Raw genomic sequence first — 20,803 nt, 5'->3', positions numbered from 1 at the left:
CTGGAATGTAGGGTCTGAGGAGGTGGTGTTGGTTGTTTGAGATTTTGGTTTCTGGGAGGGGAGTATGGTTGGTGATTTTCCCCTCTCTTCCGTCCTTCCCTTCAACAAGAAAGAATTGAGGTCGAGAGGTACAGGGGAGAGTCAGGCACGAAGTCCTCCCCTCATGGGTCTCCTCCAGTCCCCCAGGGAAGGAAGACATCCAGAGATTCACCCTTTGATGGCTTTGGAATCCTAATTGTGGGAGCTTTGTGGAAGAAGTCCTGGAAGGCAAACTGGATGTGGAGGCTGGAGGCAGTTAGGGAGCCTGGTCCAGGAGGTGGGCTGAGCTTCTAGGAGGTGATCTTTGATCCCAGATGAGAGGGAAAGGCCTCTGTGGATGGTGGGACAGAAGGTGCTGCTGGAAGCTGAGTTCAGGTGTGGGACCCAGTCTTTCTTTTTATCCCTAGCTGAGAGGGGGGAAGGGAGGGGCTGGAAGGGGATTTTTCCATTTGTTTTAAAGGACATAGTTCATGCCAAGTGTTTTCAAGCTCATTTTTGATGATTCTGCTTATCCTTGGTATATTTGATAAACCTTGGAAGATTCTTGATCATTTTTATTTTTATTACTTCTAAAGAGTCTATGTCATATACTTTTCCTCATTTAATTCCTTCTCTTTCCCTTAAAAGATATCTCAGATAATTTATTTAATATTTTGTAATAGTGATGCCAAGTGTATGGAAACCCTGGGTTCTGAGTCGTGAGCCTACACTTCAGGACAGAACATGTACTCAGACGATGTCACTGAGGCCACATCCCAACAGAGGGCAATCATGAGTTTGTGCACCATCCTGTACACTGCCTCTTACAGATACCAGATATGTTGCCTGTTCAGTTACATTATAGTTGTTGGGCAAATTGGAGCTGTTCACCATTTCAAAAAGGATGAAGGAAAGCAGCATAAAAAAAACAATTTATGTAGTGTGATTCTACCTGATAATCATTTATGATGTCAACAACTTTAAAGTACAGTGGTGTGGGAAGCCCTGCAGTCTCCTTTTCCAAGCTTGAATCCCAGCTCTTCCTCTTCCTGTCTCTGCCCCACAAAGCCAGTCTCCTCTCAGTAGCATAGAGAAAGTAATACAAACTCCATAAATGTTGGGAAGATAAAATGAAGTTGTTTTAATATTATTCTTTGCATAACATCTAAATGCATGTTGAACACTAAGTAATGGGTAGTTATTTTTAAAACACCATATGTGTTTTTAAGTGAGAAAAATTGTCTGATGACACTGGCATTATGTTGCATTAAAGTGATCATCAGACAGTTTCCAAGCCCATCAGTATCATCTCAAGAGTTTGTATTACAGAAATTCTAGGTTTGTAATACTTTTTTTTTTTTTACTGTATTTTCTTTTTTTTAAATTTTTTTAATTTTATTTTATTTTTAAACTTTACAATATTGTATTGGTTTTGCCATATATTGAAATGAATCCACCACAGGCATACATGTGTTCCCCATCCTGAACCCTCCTCCCTCCCAATACCATCCCTCTGGGTCATCCCAGTGCACCAGCCCCAAGCATCCAGTATCGTGCATCAAACCTGGACTGGTGACTCGTTTCATATATGATATTATACATATGTCATTGCCATTCTCCTTTGTAATTCTTGAAAATTTTAATGGACACTTTCTTTTGTAGACTCATGGAATAAAAATCAGTTGTTTTCAAAACTGACTATTGGGCCCTAAATATTTCAAATTAATGTAATATTCATACAATTTTCCAAAGTCCCAAATAACACTGAGTAAAAAGTCTCAATTATGTACAGTTCTTATCATTGAAATCATCACTTCCTAGAAGTCTTCCTACTAGTAAAACAAGTGAAAATGAAAGTAAGATATGGAAGTTAGATTTAGACATTATAATTATCCTTCAATTAAAAATAAATAGATTAAAAATTCCCAAAAATAACTTTTTAAATTAAAAAAAAATGGGACCACTTTGAGTATGAGAAGTTGAACACAGCTGCCCTCAGCAAAATGCTATAATTTATTGAGGAAAACTGAATTGCAAAACCTTTCTTCCTCGCACAACCCTCTTTCAGGAAGAGAAAACAACAGCAACAACAACAAAAAAGAATCAACAACTTGGCTGAGCTTAAATAACTGACTGTTCATGTCCTTTCCCCCTTCATGGATCACAGCCTCATTGTGGTGACGGGCTTGTGTAACTCAATGAAGCTGTGTGCCATGTCATGCAGGGCCAACTAAGATGGACAGGTCATAGTGGAGAGTTCTGACAAAACGCGGTCCACTGGTGGAGGAAATGACAAACCACTCCAGTATTCTTGTGATGAGAACCCCATGATTAGTATGAAAAGGCACAAAGATATGATACCAGAAGATGAGCCCTCCAGGTTGGAAGGTGTCCAGTATGCTACTGGGGATGAGTGGAGGGCAATTACTAATAGCTCCAGAAAAAATGAAGCACCTGGGCTGAAAAAGAAATGATGCTCAGTTATAGATGTGTCTGTTGGTGAAAACAAAGTCCAATGCTGTAAAGAACAATATTGCATAGGAACCTGGAATTTTAGGTCCATGAAGCAAGGTAAATTGGGTGTGGTCAAACTGGAGGATGGCAAGAGTGAACATCAACATCTTAGGAATCAATGAACTAAAATGGAAGGGAATGGACGAATTTCATTCAGATGACCATTGTATCTATTTCTGTGGGCAAGAATCCCTTAAAAGGAATGGAGTAGCTCTCATAGTCAGCAAGAAAGTCTGAAATGCAGTACTTGGGTGCAAACTCAAAAATGACAGAATGGGGAACACATGTACACCCATGGCAGATTCATGTCAATGTATGGCAAAACCAATACAATATTGTAAAGTAAAAACAATAATTAAAAAAAAATATATATATATATATATAAACCATGACAGAATGATCTTGTTTCACTTCCAAGGCAAACCATTCAACATTATAGTAATCCAGGTCTATGCCCAAACTACTGATGCCAAAGAAGCTGAAGTTGACTGGTTCTATAAAGACCTACAAAACCTTCTAGAACTAATACCAAAGAAAGATATCCTTTTCATTATCGGGAATTGGAATGCAAAAGTAGGAAATTAAGAGATATCTGGAGTAACAGGCAAGTTTGGCCTTTAGAGTACAAAATGAAGTAGGGCAAAGGCTAACAAAGTTTTGTCAAGAAAACACACTGGTCATAGCAAACACCCTCTTCCAGCAACACAAGGGATGATTCTACACATGGACATCACAAAATGTCCATGGACATCACAAAATGATCAATACCGAAATCAGATTGATTATGTCCTTTTCAGCCAAAGATGGAGAAGCTCTACACAGTTAGCAAAAACAAGACCTGGAACTGACTGTGGCTCCAATCATCAGCTTCTTATTGCAAAATTCAGGCTTAAACTAAAGAAAGTTGGGAAAACCAATAGGCCATTCATGTTTGACCTAAATCAAATCCCTTATGGTTATACAATAGAGATGACAAATAGATTCAAGGGATTACATCTGGTAGACAGAGTGCCTGAAAAACTACAGACAGAACACACTGCTGTTGCTGCTCAGTCGCCAGGTTTGTTCGACTCTTTGTGACCCCATGGACTATAGGTCTCCAGGCTCCTCTATCCATGATATTTCCCAGGCAAGAATATGGAGTGGGTTACTGTTTCCTTCTCCAGAGGATATTCCCGATACAATGATAAAACCCACATTTCCAGCATTGGCAGGCAGATTCTTTACCACTGAGCTGCCAGGGAAGCCCAGCAAGCGCTTTTAGGATCTTTTAATGATCAGTCTGCTCTCTGAACTGAGTGGGCTGTTATTCCCTAATTAGCTTGGAATCTAGAAACTAATGGTCCCCTCATGGGAGACAACAGATACAACTGCAAGAAACCCAACAGAATTAGAAAATGCAGACAGAAGGTGAAATATGTAATAGAGGAGTTTATTTAGATATTAATTTTTAGAATGTGAAGTTTATCTCTATATGTGATACAGTATCAGACAGAATTAAAAGAAAAGACTTGGGGTCATAATGACTGAATTACTTACATCTGGGCAAATCGATAAGCCTCTTTGAGTATCAGTTTCCTGCTTTGTAAATTGAGAGGATAATCCCTCCTCATATTGATGTAAGGATGAGGTTATACAAAGCTTGTGAAATACTTGAGATTGGGACTCATGGCAAGTCTTATAAAATGTCATCTGTAATTGATATTTGAGATCATGGGGTAGCCATCACTTCTTTGCTTGTTGGCTAGATTTAGAGAAATGTGGAACTTCTGTGTTATGAGAAAACTTGTCATGGCCTCTAGCAATAAAGCAATGTCTTATTTTTCAATTTGTTTGTTTGGATAGGCTTTTAAACAAGACCATTAACATTTTCACAGGAAATATTTTTTTATTTGCTGCTTTTTTATATATTTCATTTACAATTCATTTAGAGGCTAGTGTGGCATCTAAACAGCTGCTTACAGTATAGTATCCTTTCAGAGGAAGAAAGGTGCTCATGAGACTTCCTTCCACAGGTGGTGTGACATGTCCTCTGCCTTAGTCATCCTGACATTCTAGCCAGGCTGCTTGCTTCCACCAAGAATGCCAACCTGGAGTGGACACAGTTGCATTTCCTGAGATTCATAAGTTTATAAAACCTAGATTTTGTACTTCCATTGGTATTATATGCCAGTTCATGGTGCATGAAATATAAAATGTCAAATTATTCTTCTCTTTGGACTATATTGAATAATCTGGTTTGGTTTTGTTGATTCAGAGGTCCATCACTTTCCCCCTTCAGTTCAGTTCAGTTCAGTCACTCAGTCGTGTCTGACTCCTTGCAACCCCATGAATCGCAGCACGCCAGGCCTCCCTGTCCATCACCAACTCCCAGAGTAAACCCAGACTCACGTCCATCGAGTCAGTGATGGCATCCAGTCATCTCATCCTCTGTCGTCCCCTTCTCCTCCTGCCCCCAATCCCTCCCAGCATCAGAGTCTTTTCCAATGAGTCAACTCTTCGCATGAGGTGGCCAAAGTACTGGAGTTTCAGCTTCAGCATCATTCCTTGCAAAGAAATCCCAGGGCTGATCTCCTTCAGAATGGACTGGTTGGATCTCTTTGCAGTCCAAGGGACTCTCAAGAGTCTTCTCCAACATCACAGTTCAAAAGCATCAATTCTTTGGCGTTCAGCCTTCTTCACAGTCCAACTCTCACATTTATACATGACCACAGGAAAAACCATAGCCTTGACTAGACGGACCTTTGTTGGCAAAGTAATGTCTCTGCTTTTGAATATGCTATCTAGGTTGGTCATAACTTTCCCTCCAAGGAGTAAGCGTCTTTTAATTTCATGGCTGCAGTCACCATCTGCAGTGATTTTCGAGCCCCTCCAAAAATAAAGTCTGACACTGTTTCCACTGTTTCCCCATCTATTTCCCATGAAGTGATGGGACCGGATGCCATGATCTTTGTTTTCTGAATGTTGAGCTTTAAGCCAACTTTTTCACTCTCCACTTTCACTTTCATCAAGAGGCTTTTTAGTTTCTCTTCACTTTCCGCCGTAAGGGTAGTGTCATCTGCATATCTGAGGTTGTTGATATTTCTCCCAGCAATCTTGATTCCAGCTTGTGTTTCTTCCAGCCCAGCGTTTCTCATGATGTACTCTGCATATAAGTTAAATAAGCAGGGTGATAATATACAGCCTTGACATACTCCTTTTCCTATTTGGAACCAGTCTGTTGTTCCATGTTCAGTTCTAACTGTTGCTTCCTGACCTGCATACAGGTTTCTCAAAAGGCAGATCAGGTGGTCTGGTATTCTCATCTCTTTCAGAATTTTCCACAGTTTATTGTGATCCACACAGTCAAAGGCTTTGGCATAGTCAATAAAGCAGAAATAGATGTTTTTCTGGAACTCTCTTGCTTTTTCTATGATCCAGCGGATGTTGGCAATTTGATCTCTGGTTCGTCTGCCTTTTCTAAAACCAGCTTGAACATCAGGAAGTTCACAGTTCACATCCCATAAATACTTATAAGTGTCAAAGCAGTAAGTCTTCACTAAGAAAAAGGATACAGAAAGAGAAAGAAGATATGGAATAAGAAAAGAAACATCTTTTTAAAAAAAATAAAAAAGGAAAGAAACATCTCAAAAAATGTTACTTACTGCCATGTCTGTAAGTTTATCAATCTTTTAAAGGCCTAGAGTGGGGAGGATAATACAGAGAGGACAACAATTGTAGTAGGCATGAAGTTTATTGGTCATATTATTTTAAAAGTGCATCTTCAAACAAAATAGACATCCAATACAGTTTTCACTGTGACCGAAGAAAAGCCACAGTGACTTTGGTATATGTGACATCATCACCACATCTAGGAAAAGTAGCACCTGCTCTGATATGTCTCTAGGTAATACTAAGCTGTTCTAGTGGTTAGGGCTCAACTTCATGAGATTCTTAATATTTTGGGGGCTCATAAATCTATGAATACCTCATCCCTCCTCCCCTGGCTGCTGGCATGCAGAGCACACTTGAGGGTGGTGATGATGGAGTTAGAGTTTTTGTTTGTTATGCGTGAACTGTCTAGCACTTTAATTCATTACCTCATTTAATTCCTACCACCATCCTTTTATGTTGTTGGTATATCCCAGATTTTACTAAGATTGAGAGTGGGCGTAGAGTCTTACTATCCCTGTTAACAATATTCAGGAAGGTTTGTCCTAAACCCTGTCTCAGCATAATACTGGGCTAGTGGAATTTCCCCTCCAGGTATAGGTTGTCATTCTTCACACACTAAAGAATTTTTCTGAATTGTGAAAAATTACCATTTTATTTCAAGTTGAAGATTTCATCTAGGAATTTTAAAATATTTTTTCATGTGGATTCATAGACTTTGGGTAGAATTTCCCAAATGGTGTGTGCTCCAAATGGGAAATATATAAAAATAATGATTCTCCTTATTTGGGGGCATCAGGACTTGAGTCACTTGCTTCTGGATTATATGTTTCTTTCTATATACATCATTGTCTCTGTGCCTGTGAGACAGAGGTACAGAAGCACTGGCTATGGTGATGTGGTCCATCAGATGGGCCTGAAGTCCAATCAGATGGGGGGAATTGTGTGTAGCTTGAATTGAATTTTTTTGAATTCTTGAGAATGTAGGAGAAAGAAATGAAGTTGGGTTCAAGGAAGGGATGTGTATTGCACACCAGAATCTTTTGTTTCCTTCTTCAAATAATTTTTGCTTAGATACTATTTTCATCTGCCAACTTCTATAAAGGGTTTGAGTTAGCTGGCATTAAAGCTTCCCAGCTGTGTATACATATAACTGTAAACCCATACACTGTTTATAAATATATAATATTCAATCCACAGTGAGGGTAGCTATAGTATTACCTATAAGTAGGTGCCAAAGACATCCTCTTCGAATTGCTTCAGAATTTAGGGGAATGAAACCTGAAGGACGTGACCTAGCTTTGGAGCTTCTGAGAGCTTTAATAATGGGTCTTCAATGGGTACCTAAGGAAAATGCATTGGCTCAGTTCCTGTGAAGCCCTTCACTTTGATTTACCTCTACTTCCCAGGTTATCTGCCAGGCTGCGTTTAGTCTTAAAAGGCCCTCACCTTGGGAGAGCCAGATTATTGAAATTGATGAATATTGTCCATCAAATGATGTGAGTCTGCTAAAAAACTGTAATTTGGATTTTTTATTGATGTTTTAGCAGGTTTTGTTTTTAACAACCAACAGTGGCAAATCAAGTGACTTAAGACCAGACATAGAAGGAGCTGGCAGGACCCCTCCCCATGAGCGTGAATGTTGTAGCAGAGAGAATGCATATTTAATGAAGGGGCTGTAAGCAGTTGTTCATCTGCAGGTCTAATAGGAGAGTGGTCAGTCAGGCCTATCTTTCTCCACTTATGACTGGAATGTATTGCTTCAGAATCCATCCTCTTCACTCTTTGTTTTATTTTGATACCATGGCAAGTGTGGGAGAAACAGGAAAAGCACATGGGTCTCCATCCAGATAATAGGGTTTTGTTCCCAAGGGCTCCTGGACACAGAGTCACAGTTCTGGACTCCTTCCAGGCTCCTCCTTCCTGCCACTGTGGCTCTAGGATTCCCTAAGTACAAAGTGCCTGGCTTTCTCCTTGACCTGCAGTCCTTCCTGGAAAAAGTCAGGACAACCACTTACCCTCCCATCTTTATGTCATATCTGTAAATGAAAATGAAGTTCTTACTTTTCTCATTCACAAGATAGATGTGAAGATCCTCTGAGAAAACTCAAACTGGAAGAGCTGTGAAATGATACATGTCTCTATGATACAAGCATTACCATGCTAATCCATCCCTCAGAGAGGCTCCTGGGCCAGCAGCCCTGGGTGACATGATGGGGAGGCCCTGGCCAGCGAGCATGAGATCCAGGTGCTAGTGCTAAGAAGACACAGAACAACCAGTGTTACCTCAGATGGGCATCTCAACCTCATCCCAGCTCCTTTTTGGTCAAAAGTACCATCAATTCTAGTTACTGCCTGCAAGTTATTCTTGCCAATCTTTCTATTTGTGAAAGTGAAAGTCCCTCAGTTGTGTCCAACTCTTTGAGAATTCTTCAGGCCAGAATACTGGAGTGGGTAGGTGTTCCTTTCTCCAGGGTCTATTTGTTAAACCAGCCTGTAAAATTCATCCTAAGTTGCTGGGGTGCAGCCCCGGCTGATCCAGGGTATTCGAAGCGGGGACGGCATCAGCGAGGATCAGGATACAATAGCTTCAATTAGATATTAATTAGAGATGTAAAGAGTAATAGAATGAGGATAGCTCAGTAGGAAAATTCAGTGGAGAAAAGAGGCTGAGTAGCTTGGTTTACGTGGGAGACCAATAAAACTTCAAGACAAGAAGTTTGCATCACTTACGTAGGCCTCAGGCGTCCTTCCATCCTCCCGAAGGAGAGGAGACACTGAGGCCTCCCCGTTCGGATCTTAGAAGCCCAGGCATAATTAGTAAGCATGGCGGGTTCCACACTCCAGATGGAGACTCAGCCAGAGTGAGAGAGAGAGCGACATGGGGAGACCAGTATTTCGAGAAACTGATCCCAATTCTTTATTTTCCATGGTCTACTTTTATACACTGAGATGTTATGCAAAAGTCACGCAGGGTCAGCAGTCCTGACTTTTATCAAAGTCAGGTGCTTCATACAAATGTATACAGAGGTCTTAGGGGTGTTACATCATCTTCTGGCCAGGGGGCCTGCTGACAATTTATGACCCTCTCCTTGTGACAGCAGTCAGTCAACCAGGACACTTATTTCTCCAGGGGTGATTATTCTTAAAACAGACGCCACCCAAATAAAGTTACATTCCTATAGGGTGAGGGTATAGTGGGTTTTAGTTAAGGAAAGAATTTACTTAGCCTAAGGTCTAACATGATTTATATCAAAGGTTAATACTTATTTCTTCTATATATTCATTAATGTGTGTAAGGGCAGGGGATATGGAGACTTAGCAACAAACATTGGCTCAACAAATGAAAAACCCTTCACCAACACAGTTTCTAATCAGCCCATTATACTGATACTAATAGTTTTCTAACTTTTCTAAGGAACCTGTTTTTAGAAGGTTTAAAGCATCTCGTGCCTCTCACGGTTGGGAGGCTGTGAGCAATCACATGTGGCCGGACAAGCCTGTCAGGCAGGCTAGAGAACCCTCAGAGGAGTTTGTAGGTTAAAACACTCTTGTCATGCCCAGGAGTTTTTATTAACTGGAGCTCTAAGTTAACTCCTTCTCCGAAAGAGGTGGTGGGGGACAGCCCCCCGTAAAGTCAGAGGTGTAGATGAGCACAAAGTAGTAAAGTAGGCAGGCTCTGGTTATGGGGGTAGATGCTCGAGGATTTCCAGGGGGACTCCTGAGGCTCGATCCCGCCTTTGCGTATGTCGAGCCTCCTTCCTCATGATCTTTGCCATGGGCCGAGTGCCTCACTCTGGCCCCCAACACTAAGTCTCTTAGAATTGTCTAAAAATGTTCCTGAGTTCTTCACCATGTTTCCCCAGCACTCTGCCTTGTGCAGATCACCATGAATTTGTATCCACCTGAGAGCCTAAACTTTGGAGGCCTTGGACCAGACTGAATCTGCACATCCCCACCACCCCACCCCACTGTCACAGCAAGCAGACACTAAGTGTTGATTGCATTCTTAAAAGTAAGGGTATCATACTTCTCCTGTTAAACATGGATGCTTAAATCAGTGCCAGTAAATGATTTTGTTTTCTGTTCTACTGTCTTTTTTTGACCTAGATCATTTCCCAAGATAAAATCATCTCACGGGATAATGTGATGATTAAGAGAATGTTCATGGAACTCTTAGTGCAGTGTCTTACATACAGTAAATACCTGGTAAATGGGATCTGCTGTTGTTATAATCATTAGTCTTTGGAAAGGGCATTTTAAATACTTAGTATAAAGATAGAAAGATGGCTGTATGTTGGGGGCAAGCTTGAATGTATCATAAAGGCTCATGACATGAGCTTTCCATCTTTGTGACTTAGGTTTTTCAGTCTCCATCAAATTGCTTTCCCTCTCCCTGTACCTCACTCTCTCCATCTGTAAAATGAGATAATACTTTTACTAGATAAAGCTATTGTAATGATTAATGAGTTAATACATGTGAAGGTTTGAAGGTCTAGCCATGTATATAGTCAACACTCAGTAAATATTAACTATGGATAGAAAATCTAGAAAGAGGAATTCCTACTTCCAAAGGTCAACATTTAAATTTTGTTCTACTTTTCTGAACACTGAATTTGTAATTAACCACTTCTTTATCCCTCCATGCATAGCTGAGACATCCTGGATTCCTCACCTGTGATACCTGCTCGCTCATCTTTTGAATAATACCTGCTGACTCCAGATAGTTTGGGATTCAACTCCTACTCTCTGAACTTCAAATATTCTCATTTGTTAAAACTAGTAATGCCTGCCTCATAGGGCTACTGAGTATATCACAAGAGCTGATACCTAAGGAGGCTTCTGTATCTATTTTCGCTATTTCAGACATTTCTTCTTGTGATCGGTATGGTGGGCGTGATGGTGGCTGCGATTCCTTGGATTGCTATACCTGTGATTCCCCTTGGCATCATTTTCTTTGTCCTCCGGTGGTTTTTCTTAAGGACTTCACGAGATGTGAAACGCCTGGAATGTACAAGTGAGTACCGGGGCTCTCAGATTGGTATGACAGTGCAGGCTGGCTTCCATTTATACCATTTTTAACCAGACCCATGAAATCCTGAAGACTCTGTTTTCTGGAATTTCTCACAAATCAACATTAGGTAATTGAATGTTATGGCCACTGTGAGTCAGTATGGTCCTTAAGGCAAATAGAGCTGGTGGCAGGTCAGCTGTGGCTATGCATTTTAGCACAAGGGGGATTAATGTGAGCACCATGAGGACAGGGACCATTTTTGTCTTGTTCATGACATATTTCTTCACACATAGTATCCACTCTGTAAATACTTTTCTTAAAAATATTTTATCTTGTTGGAATTAATGTAGAAGGAAAATAGGCATTGTTTCTCCTCCTGAAGTTACCAGAAGTGACAATGAAAAGAAAAGATTAGGAAAAGGAAAAAAGACTTTAGGAAATATGTCAGAAGTGATATTTTTGAAAAATACATTTTTTTTACATGTTAAGTAAGTTGCAGTTGTTAAGTGTATTGAAAAATACATGTTAGTCTCTCAGTTGTGTCTGACTCTTTGTGACCCCATGGACTGTAGCCAACCAGGCTGCTCTGTCCATGGAATTCTCCAGGAAAAAATACTGGAGTGGGTAGACATTCCCTTCTCCAGAGGATCTTCCCAACCCAGGGATTGAAGCCAGGTTTCCTGCATTGCAGGTGGAGTCTTTACTGTCTGATCTACCAGGGAAGCCCTGCTGAAAAGACATGCCCTGTTATTTGCAGGTTTGCTCTTTATCATTACTAGTATTTGGGGTGACACCACACTGTTTTTTGGTCCCCCCTTTCTCAAAGCCATTCATATAAGTGATACTGGAAAGAATCCCTTAGGAGGACACAAGAGGGGGATCTGTCAGTCCTGTGAACTGTAAGGTTATGTGTGTGTGTGACTGTGGGCTGACACCATGACTGTGATATAGTTGCTTCAGGACAGCGAGCTCAGTGCTTGTGGGAAAAGTGATACTTTGGGCAACACAGCACCAGAGCCTTAACATCCCCTCTCCCCTTGTACTAGTTAATTTCTTTGCAGACCCTCCAGTTCACTCATCCTGGCATCCTGCTCAGCCCTAAATGGGATATGAGAGAAACAGGATGGCTTTTCATGGGTCCAGATTCCCCCAGCCTGTAACTCTTGGGCATGAGGTGAGGTAGGTGATGGGTATTTGGTTCCCTGGTGTTCAAGGCTGAGATGACACCTGGTTTCTAAAGTCGATCCTGACCTCCATCCCTGCTGGAGAGAATCAGCTACACTTTGATCTCCTGACAGGGAAGCAGGTGAGGGAGGCCATGCAGGAGAGTTCATTCCAGGACTCTCCCTGGGGGAACAGGCATGTCTCCTTCCTACTCAGAAGTCTTGTCTGTGATGAGTAGTGTTGATGTCACAACATTTGCTGTGAAACAAGAGCCTGGTTCTAGTGAGTTTTCTGTGGTCTCTGGAGCTGGACTCTTGCCATCCTTCTGACAGGGTGGTGGGGCCTGGAATACCCCTGCATCATCCCTGTGAGCACCCTGCCTCCTGTCTGGGTTCTGGGGGTGGATTGGGACACCTGCTGGGCTGAAGAAAAGGCCTGAACACAGTCCCTTGCCTTTATTATTTGGAGCATGAGCTCCATCTGAGTTTATGTTGCTCTTATAAGCAAAACGTTATAGGAAGCTAAAAAGTTAGTCAATAGAGTGAAGAGAGAGAGAGCAGTGTGGATGCGGGAATGAGAACACAGGTACTCAAATGGATGAACAAAGGCACCACCGAGTTACTTTCAGCTCTGTGTGTGAACAAGGGACAAAGGGAAAGTGTTAGATCATGTCGTGGTTCAGAGATCCAGTAGGGCAGTTATGAAAGCATCCATCAGGTTCCTGGAACAGAAGTCAGGACCATTCAAAGGCTCCTCATCTGCTGGGTCCTGTGGGCACAAGGCCAATGCAGTGCTGGGTGCTCCATGACCCACACAGAGGCTCCTGGCGCAGGTGCAGGGGGAGGCCCAGGACGGGGGAGGCGGCAGACTGTCTGCTCCCCTTACTCATCTCGCCCTGTCCTAGGTCTGGGTCTGCTCCAGGGTGGGGGATGTACTGACTCTATCCCACCCTTTAGGCTACTCATCTGAGGTGGAGACGGCACACAGATAGCTCATTAAAATTCAGTGTGGTGAGGACACTAATGAGGAATTAAATTTTAGAATGTTACGGATTCAAAAATTAGTTAACAATGAAAAAGAAAAAATATCTCAATTTCAAGCATTTGGATGGATTTAGAGAATAATATATTTTTTTTAAGTCAGAGAAAGACAAATATGGTATCAGGTATTCATGGAATCTAAAAATAATACAAATGAATCTGTACACAAAATAGAAATAGACTCAGAGACATAGAAAACAAACTTACCAAAGGGGATTGGGAGGGAAGGAGGAACAAAGTAGAAATATGGGATTAATGGACATACTATTATTTGTCAAATAGGTATGCAACAAGGATTTACTGTAAAGCACAGGAAAGTTTATTCAGCATCTCTTAATTACCTGTAATGGAATATAATCAGAAAAAAAATAACTGAATGACTATACTATATACCTGAAACTAACACATTATTGTAAATCAGCTATACTTCAATAAATTTTTTAAAAGTTGTGAACAATTTCCACCTGGAGAGATGCCAGAAGAATTTGGAGGGAGGTGTGTTTGAGAGGACCTTGATGAAAGAACCAGTAAAGAATTTCTTTATCTAAACCTAGCTGTGAATGAATTTGGTCAAACATAGTTTCAAAGAGAATCTTTCATTCCCAGGTCATTAAAGTCAAGCCTGATGTGAGTAGGAGTGAGGGTCACATAGAGGATTCCCTTTGGCAGGACGTGTGACCACAGAGCCCAGGAAGCAGTGGTTTCCTCGCATCCAGCCTCCCTGACTGTCTCTGTTGTGTGTCTGTCTCTGCTTCCCCAGCTCGGAGCCCGGTATTTTCTCACTTAGCATCTTCTCTGCGGGGACTCTGGACCATCCGGGCATACAAAGCTGAAAAGAGCTTTCAGGAGCTGTTCGACGCATATCAGGATTTGCACTCAGGTCTGTAAGTTTCTGGAAATAATTTCAGATGGGATGTGCTGCCTTCTGAGACCTGACCTCCATCTCAGGTGGCCTAGTAGGCCAGCACCTCTCTCTCTGTCACCTACAGGTCCCCTTCCGCACACCTGCCTCCCCCATCCCTTCCTCTCAGCATCCCGTCTATGCTCCCCTCTTTCCCATCACCCCCTGCTTTTCTCCCCTGACTGGCTTGCATTGTCTTTCCATCACTGTGCTCTGTGGACTTCTGTCTCTTTAGGGTAGGACTCAGTAAAATTTTGTTTTTTGCAAAGACCCAGATAGAAAATATTGTAGGCTTTGTGTGTTGTACTGTCTGCTGCAACTACTCACCTTGGCTGTTGTAGCGCAAAGACAAGCAAAGATAATACATCAGCAAATGGCTGTTTCCAATAAAATTTTCTTTTCAGAACCAGATAGTCGCTATTCTTGTCCCCCAGTCTGTAGTTTGTCAACTGTTTTCAGAGCATGGAGGGTAGTAGATGTGATTGACGAAGCTAATTTCCTGATTTGCCACCCCCTTGATTATCCTTTATATCAGTGAAGTTGTTTTTCCTAGGTAGAAAACTCAGAATTTCCTCTAAGTCTATAAAATCCTGGTCAAACTGTTCAATCATAGTATTTTGAAGATAAGTGGCATTTTGAAAGCCACATGCAGATCCTGTTAGCTTATGGTTATATAGACACTGGCTTCTAAGAATAAACACTGCAGGGCCCTGTGGTGAGTGCAGAAGGTGCTGGAAACAGTGTGAGCTGTGCTCTCTGCTGTCAGAGCTGGATCAGTCAACGTGTGAGAGGACGATCTTCACACTGAGGCCCAGCACTGCAGAAAATGCACCAATAAGATGATTTTCCATCTTCTTTCTTGTGATCGTATTTATGTTGATACCCTTTGAGTTGACATTTTCTTTTATTATTATTTTTTAATATAAATTTATTTTAGTTGGAGGCTAATTACTTTACAATATTGACGTTTTCAATGCTTGCTTCCTGGACTGATTCCTGTGTGTCCCATACCTTGTCTTGGGTTAGAACCTAAATTTCTGGAATCTTCAGGTTCCTTAAGTGTGTGACTCTGCTGTCCTACCTTGTATAAAATCTTCTCTACCTCAACTGAGGAAACACTCTCCCTCATTAGAAGCAGCTAACATGGTTTTTCTGTTTGTGTATTATGCTTATTACGGTTTACAAATCCAGAGGCTTGGTTCCTGCTTTTGACGACGACCCGATGGCTCGCTGTGTATCTGGATGTCACCTGTGCCATCTTTGTCACTGTTGTTGCCTTTGGGGCCCTGATTCTGGTAGCAAGTAAGTAAATATGTGAATATTTGCAGTATGTTTACAGTTTATAGCTTTGTAGTTATTAAACTCTTGCCATCTTGTCTAATATATACTGCTTGGTTCTAATGAATTAAAGTGTTTGCAGCATGTGACTCTACCGTGTGGTCCATGTGAAGTCATTTGTGTCCTGATGAGAACTTTCATCTTTTTTTCCATTTACTTATTTATTTATAGTAGGTCCTTGTTGAGAGCTCTTTAAAATTTTTTGATTGGCGTATGGTTGATTTATGATGTGTTAGCTTCAGGTGTACAGCCAAGTGAATCTGTTATACGTATATCCACTTTTTTAAATATTCTTTTTCCATACCCTATGGACATTGGGGTGCATGTATCTTTTTTTAGTAATTTGCATGCTAATTAATATTTCAAATACATTGTCCTTTAGAAAAGAATTTCTATTTTGGACTTTTAGAATCTTTAACAGCAAAGACCAGATATGAAAGTGCCTCCAGCCGACCTGTGGTGTCTTGGGCCCCTGCTTTGGCTGGCTTGGACCATTCTTTTAAGTTTTATTGGTTTACACAGTTGTCTTAGTTTATGGTGTATAACAAAATGAATCTGAAATACGTATACATATATACACTCCTTTTTTGAATCTTTTCCTATATAGGTCATTACAGAGTTCCCTGAACTTTACATTTGTTTCTTATTAGTTATCTATTTTAATATTTTATATATAGTAGTAAGTATGTGCCAATCCCAGTCTTCCAATTTATCCCTCCCTTCTCTTAGCCCTGGTAATCATAAGTTTATCTTCTACATCTGTGACTCTATTTCTGTTTTGTAGATAACTTCATTTGTTGCCTTTTGTTAGAATTCATGTATAAGCAATATCATATTCTATGTTTTCCTGTCTGACATACTTCACTTATTATGAAAGTCTCTAGGTCTATCCATGTTTCTGCAAAAGGCATTATTTTGCTCTTTGTTATGGCTGGATAATAATCCATTGTATATATGATAACACATCTTCCTTACCATTGCTCTGTTGATGGGCATTCAGGTCGCTTCCATGTCCTGGCTATTGTGAATAGAGCTGCAGTGAACATTAGGGTGCATGTACCTTTTGGAATTATGGTTTCCTCTGGATAGATGCCCAGGAGTGGGATTGCTGGATCATGTGGCAGCTCTGGTTTTAGTTTTTAAAGGAACTTCCATATCATTCTCCATAGTGACTGTACCAGTTTACATTCCCAGCAACAGTGTAGGAGAGTTCCCTTTTCTTCACATCCTCTCCAGCATTTATTGTTTGTAGACTGTTTGATGATGGTCATACTGACTAGTGTGAGGTGAGAGATGTTGACCATCTTTTCATGTGCTTTTTGGCCATCTGTATGTCTTCATTGGAGAGTGTCTGTTTTAATCTGCCCATTTTTGGATTGGGGTTTTTTTTCTATTGAACTGCATGAACTGTTTGTGTATTTCAGAGAGTAATCCCTGTCAGTCACTTTGTTTGCAAATATTTTTTCCTATTCTGCAGGTTGTCTTTTCAGTATTGTTTATGGTGTTCTTTGCTGTGCAAAATCTTTTAAGCTTAATTAGGTCCCATTAGTTTATCTTTTATTTTCATTACTCTAGGAGGTTGATCAAAAAAGATCTTGCTGCAATTTATGTCAGAGAGAATTCTCCCTGTGTTTTCATCTAAGAGTTATATATTGTCTGGTGTTACATATATGTCTATAATCCATTTTGAGTTTATTTTTGTGTATGATGTTAGGGAGTGTTTTAATTTTATTCTTTTACACATAGCTATCCAATTTTTCCAGCACCACTTATTGAAGAGACTGTCTTTTCTCCATTGTATATTCTTGCTTCCTTTGTCATAGGTGACCTTAGGTGCCTGGGTTTATCTCTGGACTTTCCGTCTTGTTCCATTGATCTATATTTCTGTTTTTGGTGCCAGTAGCATATGTTTCAGTTTTTGTAGCTTTGCAGTATAGTCTGAAGACAAGGAGCCTGATTCTACCCAGCTTCAAGTTTCTACTTTGTTTTTCTCAAGATTGCTTTGGCTTTTGACAGTATTTTGTGTTTCCATACAAAATGTAAAAGTTTTTGTTCTAATTCTGTGAAAAATGCCATTGGTAATTTGATAAGGATTGCACTGAATCTGTAGATTACTTTAGGTGGTTTGTTTGTTTGTTCCATTTATTTACTATAGGTCTTTGCTGAGAACTTTTATTTTTTTATCTTTCTTTAAATTGGTTGAGGTCCATGCAACTGTAGTAAGCTGACCTGAACATTCCAGGTAGTGTCCTGTATATGGATGGACAGAACCAAATTTACTATTAAGCTTTTTGTACAGCTTAGGGTTTAGGTTTAATTTTAGAGCTACTTGGATCTCTTGGTTGTAGGTGTCTGGTGTACTGGGCAGAGAAAGAGTCTCTGTAGCAAAGAACAGTGTCCTCACTGTTGTGTGGATACCAGATGAGCAGCTGTTGGAGTGCATGGCACGAATTTACCATCCCTAACTATTCCATAGTAATAACCCTGAATCACAGTCTTTGATAATGGAACAATGAGAGTAATACTTTAGATTTAAAAGCACTGGCTCTTAGAACCCATTGCCTTGTTTTTGTGGATGAAACTGCAACTACATTGGATGTAGAAAGTGAAATTATACAATGAAAATTGAAGCCATAAGTACAAAAATCTGAATAATGACATGTGAAAGTGAAAGTCACTCAGTTGTGTCTGACTCTTTGCAATCCCATGGACTGTTGCCTGGCTTATCTGTCCATGGACTTCTCCAGGCAAGAATACTGGATTGAGTTGACATTTGCTTACAGGGGATCTTACTGACCCAGGGATTGACCTGGGTCTCCTGCACTGCAGGCAGATTCTTTACCAACTGAGCCACCAGGAATGACCTTGAATAATGACATGACCCTCACCTATATAATACTGTAAAGTATATCTCAATCTGGTTGGAATTGCTAGTATAAGAGAAAGAAATCATAAGGACCTACGAGAAGCAGAAGAGATTAGGAAGACCTGGCAATAATACACTGAAGAACTGTACAGAAAAGATCTTAATGATCCGGATGACCATGATGGTGTGGTCACTCACCTAGAGCCAGACTTCCTAGAGTGTGAAGTCAAGTGGGCCAGTGGAAGCATTACTATGAACAAAGCTAGTGGAGGTCATGGAATTGCAGCTATTCCAAATCCTTAAAGGTGATGCTGCTGAAGTGCTGCACTCAATATATAAGCAAATTTGGAAAACTCAGCAGTGGCCACAGGACTGGAAAAGGTCAGTTTTCATTCCAATCCCAAGGATGGGTAATGCCAAAGAATGTTCAGGCTACCATACAATTGTACTCATTTCACATGCTAGTAAGGTTATGCTCAAAATCCTTCAAGCAAGGCTTCAACAGAACATGAACTGGAAACTTTGAGATGTATAGGCTAGGTTTATAAAAGGCAGAGGAACCAGAGAACAAATTGCCAACATTTGATGGATCATACAGAAAACAAGAGAATTCCAGGAAAACATCTGTTTCATTGACTACACAAAAGCCTTTGATTGTGTGGATCAGAACAAACTGTTGAAAATTCTGAAAGAGATAGGAATACCAGATCACTTTACCTGTCTTCTGAGAAACCTGTATTCCGGTGAAGAGCAACAGTTAGTACCAGACATGGAACAATGGGCTGGTTCAAAATTGGAAAGAAGTACGACAAGACTGTATATTGTTACCCTACTTATTTAACTTATATGCAGAATACATTATGTGTAATACCAGGCAGGATGACTTACAAGCTAGAATCACAATTGCCAGGAGAAATATCAATAACCCTAAGTATACAGGTGATACCATTCTAATGGCAGAAAGTGAAGAGACTGAGAGTCTATAGTAATAAAATATCCCAATAATAGAAAGAAGAATTGTTGCTTTTTCATTATGGTGCTAGAGAAGACTCTTCAGAGTCCTTTGGACTGCAAGGAGATCAAAGCAGTCAGTCCTAAAGGAAATCAGTCATGAACATTCATTGGAAGGACTGATACTTAAGCTGAAGCTTCAATACTTTGGCCACCTGGCACGAAGAGCCAACTCATTAGAAACCCTGATGCTGGAAAAGATTGAAGGCAGGAGGATAAGGGGATGACAGAGGATGAGATGGTTGGATGACATCACTGACTCAAAGGACATGAGTTTGAGCAAGCTCTGGGAGATAGTGAAGGACAAGGAAACCTGGTGTGCTGCAGTCTATGGCATCACAAAGAGTCAGACACAACTTAGTGACTGAACAACAACATTGTTAATGCTTTCTAAATTCATAATATTTTAAAAAATTTACTTTCTCATTTGGCTCCACTGGGTCTTAGTTGGGACACGCGGGATCTTCAGTCTCAGTTGTGACAGGCAGGACTTTAGTTGCAGCATGTGAGCTCTCAGTTGTGGAATGTGGAATCTAGTTCCCTGACCAGGGATCAAACCTAAGCCCCCTGATGGTAAGCTTGGATTCTTAGTTATTGGTCCACCTGGGAAGTCCCTCATAGTGGGTTTTTTTTTTTTTTAACTGTATTATTATCTCAGTCATCAGAAGTAATATTATGAGTAATACTCTCATTACATGCAAATGATTTAAATGTTATAAAGAAGTCTTCTCAGTACTATATATAAAATAGATACTAAAAATGACCTTCTGTATTGCAAAGGGAACTCTAGTTGATACTCTGTGATGACATGTATGGGAAAAATAACTTTAAAAATATATATATATATAGCTAATTCACATTACTATACACCTGAAACTAACACAACTCTGTAAATCAACTATACTCCTTTAAAACTCATAAAAATAAAGGAGTCTTCTTTGTAAAGTGATAGAAGGAGCTGCATGAGGGGTTGAGAAGGAGACTGACTTTATTCCTTTTCTTCCTCATTTAGCTTTGGATCTCGGGCAGGTTGGCCTGGTCCTGTCTCTCACTCTCACACTCACGGGGATGTTCCAGTGGTGCATCAGGCAAAGTGCCGAAGTTGAGAACATGGTGATGTTTATCATTCTGTTCTTAGAATTTCCAGGTCTCCTTGCTGTTAAGTGGCATAAAAGCAATTCTTATGTAAAATAGTAAAACTATTATTTTTACATCTTAGTTAACAAGATTTTTTTTTTAACATTCTTCTCCATCTGCTTAAAGTTAATGTAAAATAAAGTATGTAT

At 40.4% G+C, this 20,803-nt stretch overlaps 1 protein-coding gene across 1 annotated transcript in view; it reads left to right on the top strand.

Annotated features, from left to right (window-relative positions):
- LOC100848700 (ATP-binding cassette sub-family C member 4) overlaps window positions 1-20,803 on the top strand; it is a 164,021-nt gene that overhangs the window by 92,113 nt on the left and 51,105 nt on the right. Inside the window, exons 21-24 of the mRNA XM_024989169.2 lie at window positions 11,050-11,200; window positions 14,162-14,281; window positions 15,494-15,604; window positions 20,530-20,630. Of these exons, the coding sequence (XP_024844937.1) occupies window positions 11,050-11,200; window positions 14,162-14,281; window positions 15,494-15,604; window positions 20,530-20,630 (483 nt within the window). The remainder of the gene's footprint in view (window positions 1-11,049; window positions 11,201-14,161; window positions 14,282-15,493; window positions 15,605-20,529; window positions 20,631-20,803) is intronic.

The sequence above is a fragment of the Bos taurus genome, unplaced genomic scaffold (assembly GCF_002263795.3).
Source record: "Bos taurus isolate L1 Dominette 01449 registration number 42190680 breed Hereford unplaced genomic scaffold, ARS-UCD2.0 Leftover_ScbfJmS_264, whole genome shotgun sequence".
NCBI lineage: Eukaryota > Metazoa > Chordata > Mammalia > Artiodactyla > Bovidae > Bos > Bos taurus.
The sequence above is the reverse complement of the archived record's forward strand: the minus strand, read 5'-3'. Positions and strand labels throughout refer to the sequence as shown.